Source organism: Salmo trutta, chromosome 38, assembly GCF_901001165.1.
Source record: "Salmo trutta chromosome 38, fSalTru1.1, whole genome shotgun sequence".
In the NCBI taxonomy this organism is placed as follows: Eukaryota; Metazoa; Chordata; class Actinopteri; order Salmoniformes; family Salmonidae; genus Salmo; species Salmo trutta.
The window spans coordinates 14,031,909-14,047,618 of record NC_042994.1 but is presented as its reverse complement, the minus strand read 5'-3'; the positions used below and the strand labels follow the sequence as shown (position 1 = coordinate 14,047,618).

Here is a 15,710-nt window from a genome sequence, read left to right as displayed (position 1 = left end):
CCTGTTGTGTACAGACTGTCTCTGGTTTTCAAAGTTGATTTGTGGGTAAAATAAGTAAAACCATTATTTCCAGTCTTGATCTATTCAGCAATCACGTTTTACAACTTCTCAAGATTTCTACTAGTCACATATTTAGGCTAGTGGCCAATCTTAACAGGCTTAAGTTTTTGAGATACCCCTACCCAAGGTATAACAAAGCACAACCAACAATCTTATTGCAAAAGTGGTTAGATTGATAGATATGGTGACACACACCCTTAACTCTACTAGTGGGGGAGGGGGCCACCTAAGCTCATGTAACCCAAAATCGCAAGCTCTGATATTGCTAAAATGTGGTATACAAGTAATCAATCGTCTGCTCTTCATAGACAAATCAAGAGCATTAGGATATCTTGAAGCATGTAGAAAATGGACCTGTAAGCACACAGATACAGTAGGACGACATGTCAACCATGAACATTTATGATGAACAAACTTCACTTTTTGGTAGCTGTTTGGGTGGTCCATGGTTCTGTATGGTCCAGTCTGACAAAAATGTATAGTGTGGCCAGACACTGAAGGAACCTCTGTGAATTTTATGTTTAGCCGCTACTCTTGCAATTACGTTAGAGGGTCCCCCTAGATTTGACTCCAAATCCAATATGGCTACAACGTTACCATTAAATGTTGGATTTATTACAAGTATTAAATTAGACATTTTTCAGATTTTTGTACTGTACTTATGACCTGTACTGAAGACTTTCTATGTACTTCAACAATGTTTGGAATCCAATATGCCCACCATGTACACTCAAACACCTTTGGTTATATAAAAATAAAAAAAGGCAACAGACTGCTTGTCATGGCAACACCAAGTATTCCAAGTTACGAGCCTCTTTGAGGATCAATGAGGCATCTGAGAGGCTCCAACTAAAGGAAAGATAATCCTGGACTCTAACAACCTCTCTCAAGCTCTACAACTTTCCCCAACTGTGGTATAACTTGCTCCTCCAGGATTGGGCTCTTAAGTCACTTCTTTACAGACCCAGTGACAGGTTTTTTTTAGTAATGAATTTAGGCTACAAGATAGATAGGCTGTTTATAATAGATGAATTACCCTATGTGAATGCAGCCATACACACAGCTCTCTTACCAAAAGAATGCAAACTAAATGCTGAAAGTAGTCACCTAGTTATTCAAACATGCAAACAAAAATAGGCCCCAATTCTGACCCAAGTTAAGTGTGTGGAAATGGAACATAAGCTTATGAACACAATATGCAACAATTTTAATATAAGGAAATCAGTCAATTGAAATAAATGCAAAAAACCAGTCAGTATCAGTATCTGGTGTGACCACACATCTACTTCACATAGAGTTGATCAGGCTTGATTGATTGTAGCATGTGGAATGTTGTCCCACGCCTCTTCAATGGCTTTGTGAAGTTGCTGGATATTGGCAGGAACTGGCACACACTGTCGTATACGTCAATCCAGAGCACCCCAAACATGCTCAATGGGTGACATGTCTGGTGAGTATGCAGGCCATGGAAGAACTGGGACATTTTCCGCTTCCAGGAATTGTGTACAGATCCTTGCGACATGGGGCTGTGCATTATCATGCTGAAACATGAGGTGATGGTGGTGGATGAATGGCACGACAATGGGCCTCAGGCTCTCGTCACGGTATCTCTGTGCGTTCAAATTCCCATCAATAAAATGCAATTGTTTTCTCTGTTCGTAGCTTATGCATGCCTATTCCATAACTCCACCGCCACCATGGGGCACTCTGTTCACAACGTTGACATCAGCAAACCGCTCGTCCAGACAACGCCCTACACGCTGTCTGCCATTTGCCCAGTGCATTTGAAACCAGGATTCATCCATGTAGAGTATACTTCTCTAGCGTGAGGCCATCGAAGCTGAGCATTTGCCCCCTGAAGTCGGTTACCAAGCTGAACTGCAGTCCTGTCAAGACCCTGGTGAGGACGAGCACGCAGATGAGCTTCCCTGAGAGTTTCTGACAGTTTTTAAAGAAATTCTGACAATTTGTGCAGTATCACGGTATACCATCATACTTCAAGGCTAAAACCATAGTACATTTCCATGGTATAAGTGAAAGTACCATAGTAGTACCATGATATAAATGAAAGGACCAAAGGGTATTATAAGAAACTTTATTTGTTATTTATTTCAAATGATCACACTAACAGTTACTTTAGTTAAAAACTTAGATTTGGTAACACATTCAAGCAATTTCTTTTAATAAAAGTCAGCTCTATATGCTTAATTCCATGTGAAGCCATATAGTGGATATGTGACTACTTTATAAAAGTGGATATGTCGATCTAGTGCAGCACTCTCCGACCTTGTTCCTAGAGAGCTACCCGCCTGTAGGTTTTCCCTAGTTGTAACTAACCTAATTGAGCTTATGAACTAGCTAATTATTAGAATCAGGTACACTAGATTAGGGTTGGAGTGAAAACCTACAGGACCGTAGCTCTCCGGGAGCAGGGTTGGAGAGCCTTGATCTAGTGGATATGTTGCCTATTGTAAAATGATACACTTACAAGTGGAAACTCAGAACTCAGCTGTGGAGTCATTACTGATTGTGATGTAATCATTAATGTATCTTGCTCTTGACTTTTTCTTTTTACCTACTAAGATTCATCTTGAAACGTCCAGTGCAGTCAAAAACATTTTCCTGTGTTATATTTCCACACTATGAGGTTGTAATAATACTGTGAAATTGAAAAAATTATAATACCCTTTTAGTGTAAGAGCTGTTTGAAAAGACAGCCTAAAATTTCAGCCTGTTTTGGTGGGATAGAGTTTTGGCCTGCCTGGTGACATCACCAGGTGGTTAAATGAGTTAATAGACCAATAAGAGAGTTCTAAACCTTTAGTTTTAAGTTGCCCCTTACCCACTCAGATCACTCCCAGACAATCCTAGCAAAATTCTTGCTTGATTATCACTCTTCGATAAGCTGTTTCTTTTTAACCATTTTAATTGAAAACAATCACACTAAGGTACTTTATTGTTACCCAAAAATGATTTGATATTGAGATAAAAACAGCTGCATTGGACCTTTAATGAAAAGCACAATATAAATAAAATGAGCATTGACTTCCTTATGCAGTGCTTCCCTAATGTCTCCATTAGGTAAGGTGTTGATCATGAGTTTTATTCTCTTCGCCTCACAGGAACTGTGGGGGGGGGACAAGATGGCAAGCTTAATTTACCATACTGTATTTTATTTTTGACGTTGTGTAAATATTAATTACAAATATATATAGAAAGGCACATTGTCAAAATACAATTTGGCATGCATTTAAAAAAACGCAGTAAACATTCAAAAGACTTGACCCATGTTGCAGTCTACTAACAGGTCTCCGTCACAGTATGAGCACCCAGCATCTCCGTCCTTTTCTAAATAAAAGAGACCATTACTACGTCACTGGATGAGGAGAGGGCCCCTGTACATAAATATACACATAAATATACATTCAAAAAATTTTTAACATGCACATAGTTTGGTCCAACTTTAACAGTAGTCAGCTCAAGTGCAGTATTGACCCAGACTCGTCCTGAGAGAGACAAACCAATCACTTCACCTTTCCCCCAAACAACATGCCAAACAAGCCGTAAATGGGGGTTTGTGTTTTTGGCACATTTTTGTGGAATATGCATGTCAAAACCTAATAACAACCTTCTCCGCCTCTCCTCAGAACTGAAGCACCTGACGTTGGCATCGCGCCCCCCCCAGTCCTGTTTAGCTGTCTAGTGGTATGTACTCTGAAGTAAAATGATGTTGTTATCATAAGCGTGGACTTTGCATGGTTATTAAAATATATCTTAAAAACACATGTATCCTTAAAACAAGGTAATGCAGAAGCGAAGCACAAAATATTTAGGGTCAAAAAAAAAAAAAAAAAAATGTAAATCAGCTTTAAGAATTTGAACAGGAACACCGTACAGTACCCTGTGAATCCATAGGAGGTGCAGTTCAGCTTGCTATACAGTAGATCGAGTAACGAGTAAAGCCAAACCAAAGGCGAATAATAACCCTGCAAAAACTATTCTTTCCAGTTATAAATCCAAAAATGTCATTGAACAAACGCATCGTTGGTCTTCTATCAGAGCAGAACGCAGTTTTTTATGCTGGGTTTTGTTCCCGGTATGTGCCTTGTGAGTTGGGCAAGAGACAGGAACCTTTAACACTTTTCTCCGTATATAGAGGTTTAGGAGAGGAGGCTCATTTGGAAAGTTTGCTGATGACACGGATGAGAGCGGCATTCTCGTCCTTTAGCCTCTGGTTGTCTGCTCGGAGATCCACCAGAACCTGGAAATACACGATAACAAGGGAAGGGAGACAAACAACATCAGGGAAAATAGTTTTTTCTTCTTTATCATCATGATCAGTTGATGGAAATCTATTGGTTATTGTATGTTACAGATAATGCAATGTAGAACGGTACAGAATAAAACCATATTCTCAGAACACATTTTTTGTTTGTTTTTTTAGTGTTTGGGGTAGATTGTCATTAGTGTTTGTGTAATTTGGATTTGGTTTGAGTACTTTTACGTGGTTAATGTTTTTGATAGTTTATTTTTGGGGTAGTATGTGGTTAGTATGTTGGGTTTTTTTAGGTTGTTTTGGGTTGTTGTTGAATACTTTGGGGTAGCTTATAGTTAGTGTTTTGGGTAGTTTGTAGTAGTTGTTTTGGGTAGTTAGTAGGATCCCTAAGCACATAATCAATACTAATAATTATGCAGATGAATTCAAGTCTGAACAGACAAAATATGAGTTAAATAGGTTAGCCCCGGTGACGGAACAATTCCCTTATACCTTCAGCTCATCCTCCAGTTCCACTGCTTTTCTCTGGAGTGCTCTCTTCTCCTGCGAGTAAAACAGATACTGAATTTATAACTCACTCCCACATAGGTATGCAGCCTTTATGGCTAATGACATTAGGTTATATTCCATTTGACCTCAATTGATCCAATAAATAAATAATTTCCTGAATTGGGAAGCTAAAAGTGAAATGGACCCTAAACATGAATACAGACAGTTTAAGAGGGGACTCACAAATCTCTCCAGTTCCAGCAGGGCCGGCCTCTCTGTGTTGCTCTCTTGACTCTGCAATGGAGACACAGACATCAGGGCCAGTGATTGACATGCACAGCTCAACACAGAAGCTGAGCGGTATAATGCCGACACATTCTGTGTGCTATAATCTGGAATCCATCTGTGTTCCTACAATACTGTGTATTGTTTGTCTTACACAACGTCACTTCCCTTCACACTGTCAGAGTCAGATACAGAACACCGGCAGGTCCCGCCTCCCTGACAAGACTGACAGTGTCCCAATACTCTTCCTCTCCACTGCTACGTGGATCTAATATATTGAAATGGAATACCTGATAATCATATCCAGACTTATCTGTAGTTCCCTATGTGTAGTTATGAGCGAGAGAAGACAAGGAAAAAAAGAGTCATGGCACATGGCTTTGCTATGTACCATGGATCTTGAACCATAGCCATCAACATCCAGACAGGATCATATCCTCACCTGTCGGAGTCTCTCCAGCTCCACTTTGCTCTGGCTGAGCAGCAGCGCCGTCTCCTCCAGCTTGTCTTTGAGCAGGCCGTTCTCCTGCAGCACCGACCTGTACAGCTGGGGGGGGGCAACACCAAACAGGGATTCGGTCAAAGGCAGAGGACAACAGCCTGGATATAGCCTAGCCACTGCAGTTCTAAATAGATTCAGTTTAAGTGGTTTAAACTCCTATTTCCCAGCTAGTCAGCTGCATCCATTCATTCCCCTCAGAGCATGTTTTTTCTCTCACTTATTAAAACATTAGCTACCATCTTTCAAGTGCCTGAAGAATGTGTGTATTTAAATCACTGGGAGTTGTCGACAATACCATACCATTTTGTAGTCTGGTGAAGAATCTCCCAACTGAGGCTCACTGCAAATATGGAGTACATGATTTACTCAATATAAAAGAGGTTTAGTAATTCAGTATACTGTAGTATAGAAATTTAAAGCACTTACCTGGGTGAACTATGATGGTGGTTTTCATCCTGTTGGGCTTCATCCATTGCATCCAAATGTTCATTCTTATAAAAATACAAATAAATAAATAAATAAATAAATATATATACAGTGTATAATGAACATTGTCCTATCTTTCAGGCCTACATTATAAAGCAGTCAAAATACAGAAATATAGCAATTACACAACTGAAAAAGAGGAAAAAAAGAACATTTCAGTTCGGTATGGGGTTCCTGTTCTGAGTATGAGGTTACGAAATACTGTGTCATTTCCTCTTTGACTTTGTAGGACATAACATTTATTTTGTACTTGTGGCATGATGGATGTGGACAAAAAAGAGTTGATAGTCAAATTAAAGTTCAATCAGTTTATACAAAGAGGAAATGGTCAAACGATTAGAACAAACAGACTTCAAAAGCTCCCGCACGAATCCTATGAATAAGTATGAAGGGGTTCCTCCGCTTACCCCTAGCTGAACCACTCCGGTGGAGCGTCTCTCTCTCCTTCCCTTCCGTCGGTCCCTCACTCCGAGCCGCGTCTCTCCCTCAGACCCGACCTCCTTCACTGGGTCAGTGTCTACAATACAATAGGAACAGAATGACATTGCTAGATCACAAAGGCATTCAACAGCACGGCTCGAAACTAACTTTTTCCACCGGTGGAACTGGCGCTACCAACTTTTTCAGTTGACGGCACCAGCACGTGATATGGTCGCACCGATTTTTTTGCCGCTGCGTGCCGATAATGACCTGACCCGTGTCTCATAATGTGCCTGCATTCCATACAGAACCGGGCTAATAATGATTAGCCGTCTTTAACATTTGCACGCCCTTGCAGTGTTTGACATTCAGATGAATTTGCCAGTGGCACACTGGGCCAATGCCAACTGAAAGTTACTGGCTTGAATGAAAAGAATGCTGGCCAAGGAAAGCAGACGATGCGTGCATCAATTAAAATGTTATGTTTAATTTGCAGGCTGCATAAGTAGCCTACAGCAGGGCTCTCCAACCCTGTTCCTGGAGAGCTTCCGTCCTGTAGGTTTTCACACCAACACTAATCTAGAGCACATGATTCTAATAATTAGCTGGTTGATAAGTAGAAAATCAGGAAAATTACAAATGGGGTTGAAATGAAAACGTCCTGGAACAGGGTCTGAGAGCTCTGGCCTATAATGACCTACCCCCCATAAAAAAAAAATCATCTTTGAGCAATCTCAAAAAGGGTGTTCTTGCTAGCGATTGTAGGGCCCTATAAAATATATGTTTTAGTTTTTCACATGCAAAAAAAAAAAAAAAAAAAAAAATCACCTTTTTTTGGTTGAAAAACTGCTCAGATTTGATGTTCTCAGAACACAACAATGCTTAAACCACATTGGGAAAACACTTGAGATCTGGGAACATTTATTTATTTAAATTGGAGGGTGTAGTTGCCCTTCAATTCAATTGTGCGCATAGAAAGAGATCCTTGTGTTTGGCTAGCGGTGTTTTTGTACTGTACAATGTAGCCTACATGTGATGGCACAGTTTGATAAACAAATACCCTGCAATTGTCAAATCATCAAGATATCATTCAGCCTGGTATTTATTGGCAAGGTTTTTTGGGGAAAGCCTTTAGAAATGTGCGCATGACTCAATTTTGCGTCGAAAAGATTAAAGCAAGACTTCGGACCGAACTTTAGGAATACCTGCTCTGCATACCCATTGTTGCAAACCTTTATAATAAAATGTAAAAAGCTGAAAATTGTGAACCAAAAAGTAACATGCCCAGGAGAAAAATATATAAAAATCACTGGCACCCTAGCATCCAATTTAAAATGTGTGTTCCACTGCCAAGTCAAACGGTCGCAAATACGAGTTTTGGTTGCAATTTTGAGCCTTTAACAGACACTAAGGCAAGGCATGCATCTGATATTGCCAACTTGATGTTTTCATGACACTAAAACACTTTTAAAACTAGGATTCATAATCCTGTCTTCCTGAATGGCATTACTATTAATAAATGAAAACAGCTCATTTTCCCACCACAGTCCCACTCACCTCTCTCAGCAGGAGTAATGGTGACTATAGGGCTGACATGCAGAATGTTGCTAGGTGGTAGATCAGCCGGTTTGGCTACGCTCTTCTCTGCCTCCTTCAAGTCAGTGAGCGTCACACCCTGTCACAGGAAACGAGCAAAAATCATGTTTATTATTTATGCTGAAAGATGGTCAGTTATGGTGACAGGATCCATTTTAAGTCCTCTGTAAGAGACGTAAAAGAGATGGTTTATTGTGGCCAGTACCTGTGTGGAGCGGCGAGACTGGCGCATGAGGCGTGATCGTGCTTTCCTCTGAGACTCAGACTCCTCATCTCTTACTGGGGCCTGGAACCTGAGGGGCAAACATCCACACAGCTCCATTAGAACCCTTAGATTCACAATGGTCCAAAAAATAACCCATCCACACAGCTCCATTAGAACCCTTAGATTCACAATGCTCCAAAAAATAACCCATCCACACAGCTCCATTAGAACCCTTAGATTCAGAGCCGTAACCAGGGTTGGAGTTTCAGTGAAAGCGGGGAAATATGAGAAATGATTCATACTGACACGTAGCATCAGCGACAGTTCAGTTGTAAAGAGTTGATGATTTTATGCAATTCATCATTACATGGATACCCATTTTCTCAAATGACATAGCGTTTTGGGGCATTACGTTGCGAGGCATTATGAGCCATTAACTAATCAAGCTCCGCACAAACGCACATCAATGGAGCACACAGATGATCGTATTACCACAGTCACATGAATTATTAGCACATTACTTACAATTCTGTGTTAACATCAGTGATGTAGTGGTAAAAGAGGTGGGTAATGGGTAAACTATAAACTCCAGTGGGCAATCAAGACTAACAAGAGCGTTGGGTCAGTAACCGAAAGGTCGCTGGTTCGAAGAACACATCCACACAGCTCCATTAGAACCCTTAGATTCAGAATGCTCCATAAGAGCCCGTCCACACAGCTCCATTAGAAGATGTATATTCAGAATACTCCATAAGAACCCGTCCACACAGCTCCATTAGAACCCTTAGATTCAGAATGCTCCATAAGAACCCGTCCACACAGCTCCATTAGAAGATGTATATTCAGAATACTCCATAAGAACCCGTCCACACAGCTCCATTAGAACCCTTAGATTCAGAATACTCCATAAGAACCCGTCCACACAGCTCCATTAGAATATGTATATTCAGAATGCTCCATAAGAACCCGTCCACACAGCTCCATTAGAACCCTTAGATTCAGAATACTCCATAAGAACCCGTCCACACAGCTCCATTAGAAGATGTATATTCAGAATGCTCCATAAGAACCTGTCCACACAGCTCCATTAGAAGATGTATATTCAGAATGCTCCAAAAGAACCCATCCACACAGCTCCATTAGAAGATGTATATTCAGAATGTTCCAAAAGAACCCATCCACACAGCTCCATTAGAAGATGTATATTCAGAATGTTCCAAAAGAACCCGTCCACACAGCTCCATTAGAAGATGTATATTCAGAATGTTCCAAAAGAACCCATCCACACAGCTCCATTAGAAGATGTATATTCATTATGCTCCATAAGAACACATCCATACAGCTCCATAAAAGCACATCTACTTAATTTACAGCAGAAGAGACACACTCCTCTACTAAAACCCATTGACAGTGCTTTAACAACTGCCTGTGTTGAGCGTCCTTCATTCATTAGCTCTCATCATCCCTTCCTTTTCATGTGCCACACCCTGCCTCCTGCTACACCAACTATTCACTTATCTTTCCTGTAGTTGTGCCAGGCCACTAAGCTTTAAATGTGTGTTTACTGTGTGTCGTGTGGCTCTTACTTCCGTCGGTCTGGGTTGGTGTTGTTGGGACTATCAGCCACGGGGTCTTTCCTCTGGGGGGTGGGCTGGACCCGGGCTGTACGACTGGCTCTGTCCTGGTCCCGCTCCTCCACATCCTTATCCTCTGGAATCTGCTGGACCACAGGCAAGACAGGACCACATTAATACAGGGAAATAATAACACTCCTCGACACTAATCAATTCATTGTTGCTAGTCTGATGATTCCCATTTGTCTTGACGTTCAAATGGAAAGGACATTTTGTGAACATCAACAGCGAAGATAGGAAATAAGGAATAACTAAGTGTGTAAAGCACGACAGACCCAGGTAGACTACACAACATCGACAGTACAGCTTAAGATACATTGAGACATGTCTTACCTTCTCAGCAGGGCTGACGGTGGATGTGGCACTCTCTGTGTCTGGACTGGATAGAGTGGAGCTTTCTAAGACAGACAGACAGGAGGTGTACTCTGATCAGTAGGTATTCATGACTGGGTACTCATAATTGCCATACCACTTGACCAGAGCATTTTAAAATGTGAACATGTACTTCAATAAGTCTTCATTCTTCATGAAAGCAGATATGTCTGTGTGTGTGTGTGTGTGTGTGTGTGAGAGATCAGCCATATTATATACCAGGGCTGCTCTCTTTCTCCTCGCTGAGCTCCAGCCCTTCAGACCGCCTCTCTTTAGACTGGTCCGGCACGTTCATCTTTTCCTTACTGCTCATCCTGCACACAGAGGTCCTGAAACACACACACACACACACACACACACACACACACACACACACACACACACACACACACACACACACACAGAGAGAGAGAGATGATTATAATCAGCATTTCACAGAAATAGGCTGCATTCTGATTCTTTACCCTTCTCCCAAAGTGTGCTCTCGTTCACTCCCCTCCGTGCATTGAAAAGCTTTGGATTGGTCCATACATGGGAGGAGATAATGATCGGAATGTAGCCATGAAATTCATTGGAGGAACGCATCCAGTTCTGACACTGTCCAACACAACCCCTGCTATTATCTACAAGGACGATACCTTTTTCATAGTCAGCCATCTTTGTAAAATAACATTAGTCAATGAAGAACTACCCAATTCAATCTCAACTAAATTTCTTATGAGGACAAAACCATCTTTCTGCATGAAAATAATACATATATATATTTGATACTTGAGGCCAAGCCCACCACATTTACTCCAACTACAGTCTAACTGTAAATTTAATACTACAGATAAGAAGAGGAAAAGAAACTATAGAAAATAAGATGCCGTAATAATAAGGCATATACTGACCTCCGTTGTTTGTAATGAGATGCAGTAGTAATAAGGCATATCCGTTGTTTGTAATGAGATGCAGTAGTAATAAGGCATATCCGTTGTTTGTAATGAGATGCAGTAGTAATAAGGCATATCCGTTGTTTGTAATGAGATGCAGTAGTAATAAGGCATATCCGTTGTTTGTAATGAGATGCAGTAGTAATAAGGCATATACTGACCTCCGTCGTTTGTTATCAGCTTTTGCAGCAGTAGAGCCCGCAGGGTTCTGTCTGTCCATGATGGACTGCTCATTACGCCACTGTGAAGGGACACTCGGTCATCAGTGACAGAAATATGACCACTGTCATTAGATAACACACATAATAATAACAATATTGCAAGGCAAATATAGTAGCAAGAGTCATGACAGCATCACTCATCAGTAAGAGAAACATAGGAAGACTGCCTTTCACAGAACAGCCCAATATTACATGCCAAATATGGCAACAAGTCAAGAGATACTATTCTGAAAAGATGTGAAATCTACAATTAATATTTCACAATCAGGCAGTTTTGTATTGGCCATCTAGAGAAATATTTCGCACACATGAACAGTGACAAAAAAAAAAGGGAAGTCTCACGTTGGCTTGTTTCTGTGACAGCTCCTCCAGCAGTGACACAACACTCTCATCAGCGACATCAAACGGAGTCTGACCCTGCAGGGTTGACGTTACAAAATGAAAATAGAGCACAAAGGAAGCAGCAAGACAGTACGTGACATCACACTTCCTACCATATGACGAAGCTATATTAGCCTAGCATTTCAAAAAGTAGTAACAAATATTAGAGACCTGGTATACAAGCAGTCGGCAATATTTCGAGGGACATTGAGTAATGTCTTGAGGAGGGCGGGCTCATTGGAATTGGCTGGAATAGAATAAATGGAACGGTATCAAACGCATCAAACATATGGAAACCACACATGACTCCGTTCCATAAATTCCATTCCAGTCATTACAATAAGCCTGTCCTCCTACAGCTCCTCCGGTATACATGTGTATGGCTCTAGACTGTCTGTCTCACCCCATTGCTGCAGACCTCCATGTCGCAGAGCTGTTCAGCCAGTATCTTGCAGGCATCTCCCTGCCCCCAGTGTGACGCTGCGTGGAGAGGCGTCCAGCCATCACAGTCCATCTCTGACACGTCCAGACCGCACTGGCATAGCAGTCTGAACCCCAACAACACAGAGTGATTTAGCACAGAGAGCAAAGCAGAAAGCCTATGCAATTGAGTTCATTCATTTTGTCTGTTTGTTTTTTAACAATGCCCTGTTTCTCCACAAACTCAAGAGTTATTGAGCTTGTCAGAGTGGCTGTGAGGGAGAGACAAGAAAAATAGGTTTATTGAGAAAATAGGGACACGGTCATGGACACTCACTTGATGGCTTCCAGGTAGCCCTTGGCTGCAGCCACATGCAGGGGAGTGGCCCCAGTTTTGGGGTGCCGTAGTTCTGAGGGAGGCCCCTCTGTCAGCCAGGCTCTGGCGTCTTTCATGATCTGCTCCTCCTCCACCCGCTTAGCTGCCTCCACGTCCACACCTGAGACGGGAATGAAATGTATAATCAAAAACTCAACAAGAACGTGTAAAAAGTGGTAGTCAAGAAGCTTCTTCCTCTCTCAACTCCATTGAAATAGGGAGAGCCTTATTCTTGTTGAGCTCGATACGGAACGTTGACAGCATCACAAGCCAAAAATTTGCTAAGAGTGTGCCCTGACTTCCCTTCCTTCTCAGTACCTAAGTAAGTCTTTATAAATCAGACACCACAACACTTATCACCCAGAATCTCTCCTTTGTTTCTTCCCGTGTTGGTAGCACCGTACTCACCTTGTCTCAATGTGTATTGGTGCAGGAGCGACTCAGTGGCCTCGTCTTCAGCTATGTCTAGGGGGACGTCACCATCACAGTTCACAGCAGTGAGAGACGCACCCTGCTGCAAAAGGAAACTGAGATATAGAAAGAGAGTTTGAAACCAGCCACAACTGAGAAACAGGCCACATAATCAAGAGTAAACAAAAAGCAGTTGACCAGCTTTACAGGCCCTGCTGTACCAGACAACAATACAGCATTGTTGAATGGAGAAACAATGGCACAGGAAGGCTAGGCTTAGGCTACAAAATCAGGTTAACTCAATTGCAACGACTGCCCAACACTATAACACAGGAATGTAGAAAGCTTTCATAGGTAGCCCCTATTCTATTGCCTTATGTTGAAGTGATATACTGTACTGTACATACTCAGTGATCTCCAGGTTCCCACAGGTGGCTGCCACATGCAGCGGAGTCCAGCCCTCACTGTCCACCTGGTTTATGTTGGCGCCCTGAGCCAGGAGAAAGACCATCACCTCCATGCTCCCATCTATACAAGCCTACAGTGAATGAGGAGAGAGGGTGATGATATTCATTGCTCCAGTATGACTATAGGTTGTAGAGTCAATACACAGACACTACATTCTACTCATTTACCACAAGTCCTTACCTGGTGAAGAGCTGTGATTCCGTCAGCATTGGCACAATTCACAACCTCTCCCTGATAGTCACCATTCTTGCCTTCTGTCTCTTTTGCATCTTTCAGCATCTCTTGGGCCTCATCTGTGTCACCACTGGCACAAGCTGCCAGGAACTCTGCAGCAGTATCAAACCGCACTCGCCTCCTACAGTAGAGGTCATCATTTAGTGACATTACTCAGGATATTAAAGTGGATATTTTACCAGCACTCCATGGCAGCTATTCAAACCTCATTATTTGCATACATAAAAGGCTGATCATATTCCCCTCCTCCAAATAGTCCATGTAAAACCCAGTGGTTGTCTACAACAGTGGTGGACTGTAGTTAACTAGATATGTAGTTAGCTAACTTAACTAGTCAGCCAGCAACATAGTTAACTGCCTGATAACTTTCCAAAAATGACTAGCCAGTCAATGTGGGTGTGTTAGCTACATATCCTGTCGAATATTGTAGAGAACTGTTCTAAATCTACTAACGTTACTAGACAGTAGACAAGCACATATGTATACATATGCCATTGTTGTGATCGCAGACATAGATAGTTAGCGAGATAAACATTCAAGTATCAGCAAAGCTAGCTAGCAAGTGCCTAGCCCACGCACAGCATTCCTGAATAGCATCCGGTATAGTATTAGTACAAGCTAGCTAGCGATAACCTAGCTAGCTGGCTAGTTAGCTAGTAATGCATCAATCTGACAATACAGTACCTTCGTTTGAGTAGAAGACTATTGGCTTCCCCGGTGGTCGATCCGCTTCCCTCCACATCCTGAGAATGGTCATTTGAAACGGCGTTGTTTACGGCCTCCGAGCACCCTGCATCCTCGACATCGCCCCGCCACCTTCGCCTGGGCACAGCCGGTTCTCTGTCGGTGCTAGAACCGGACCAGCGCTTCAATTGTTCTTGCCGTTTATCCTTTGCTGTGTCCCCCATTATTATCCGACGAGGACTTTATTCAATAAAATATATATTCGATAGAAAAGACACACCCTCCATGTGTATAGTTTCACTTCCTTATTCAAAGCACTGGGTGTGAAGCCAAAGATGGTGCATAAATGAAGATGTCCCACTCAGGCCGTTAACCATTGAAAAAAAATGTCACAGTTCCGGTCTACTTAAGGAGTAGGTTAGCTGACAACGAAAACGATGCGTACGCTTCAATGGGGGAAGAAGTCAGTGTGTTGTTGTGATTCTGGTTGGCCAGATAGCAACAGTGAGAAGAAGCTGCCATCTGGGGCATCGTAGGTGGCTCATTTCAGCTAGTTTAATCTTCTTCTTGATACAATGTCTTGTGTTGAGGTGTTTTGACTGATGCAATGTCTATGCTAATGTGACTAAAATGTACTATTGAACAATGTAACTATGTATTTGAGAGACAAATGCTCATTGTGCAAATGTATTTATGTTTTCAATAAACATTGGAGACAAAATATAGTTTACATGTTGTCAACAATCTAAGCCAACCCTGTCTGTTTTGCCCAATAGTCCGCCACAGTGGACGGGTCATAATACCCATAAAACCTAGCGGTAAAACATGGAAATGGTTTCATACATTTTTCCCATCATGAATTTTGCAAACACTTTAAAATAGTGTGTGTGTGTTTGGTGTAGGCGTACCTTGCTGTGACGTTTTGATAACCCTTTAGCTCTAGGTGAGTTTTATCAATATATTTGCCTCAATATACTCTCAGAAATTCAAAAGGCTAATTCACAACAGAGAAGACCTCAGCAAGCACAATCAGAGACCTGTGCCCAATCCATGATGAATACATGTGCTGTATTTAAATTAATTTAATAAAGTGTTGAACTTCTTCCATCCTCTTTCTCTGTCTTAGTTAGCCACTGACTACACTTTATCTAGCTAGTAAGCAGAGCAGTAGATCAGAAAATATTATTGTATTACTTTGCCTAGATAATTATTTGTACAGTATCTCGACTTTGATGTCTATTTCAGACCTTATGGC

At 41.7% G+C, this 15,710-nt stretch overlaps 1 protein-coding gene across 2 annotated transcripts; it reads right to left on the bottom strand.

The window, feature by feature from the left end:
* Positions 1-2,972: 2,972 nt before the first annotated feature.
* LOC115177620 (protein phosphatase 1 regulatory subunit 12C) lies at positions 2,973-15,162 on the bottom strand. 2 transcript variants are annotated; one of them, XM_029738539.1, is made up of 20 exons: positions 14,456-15,162; positions 13,718-13,892; positions 13,477-13,607; positions 13,067-13,185; positions 12,620-12,779; positions 12,266-12,410; positions 11,824-11,898; positions 11,422-11,501; positions 10,545-10,654; positions 10,287-10,351; positions 9,906-10,039; positions 8,320-8,407; positions 8,076-8,193; positions 6,506-6,615; positions 6,039-6,103; positions 5,913-5,952; positions 5,553-5,657; positions 5,069-5,119; positions 4,829-4,879; positions 2,973-4,321 (listed from the first exon to the last, which is right to left on the bottom strand). In XM_029738539.1, the coding sequence occupies exons 1-20, from the start codon at positions 14,677-14,679 to the stop codon at positions 4,235-4,237; spliced, it is 2,133 nt and encodes a 710-aa protein (XP_029594399.1). In that variant the 5' UTR covers positions 14,680-15,162; the 3' UTR covers positions 2,973-4,234. The 2 variants fall into 2 exon arrangements, with proteins under 2 accessions (XP_029594399.1, XP_029594400.1); XM_029738540.1 differs by having other exon boundaries at positions 9,906-10,036.
* Between the last annotated feature and the right edge of the window lie 548 nt (positions 15,163-15,710).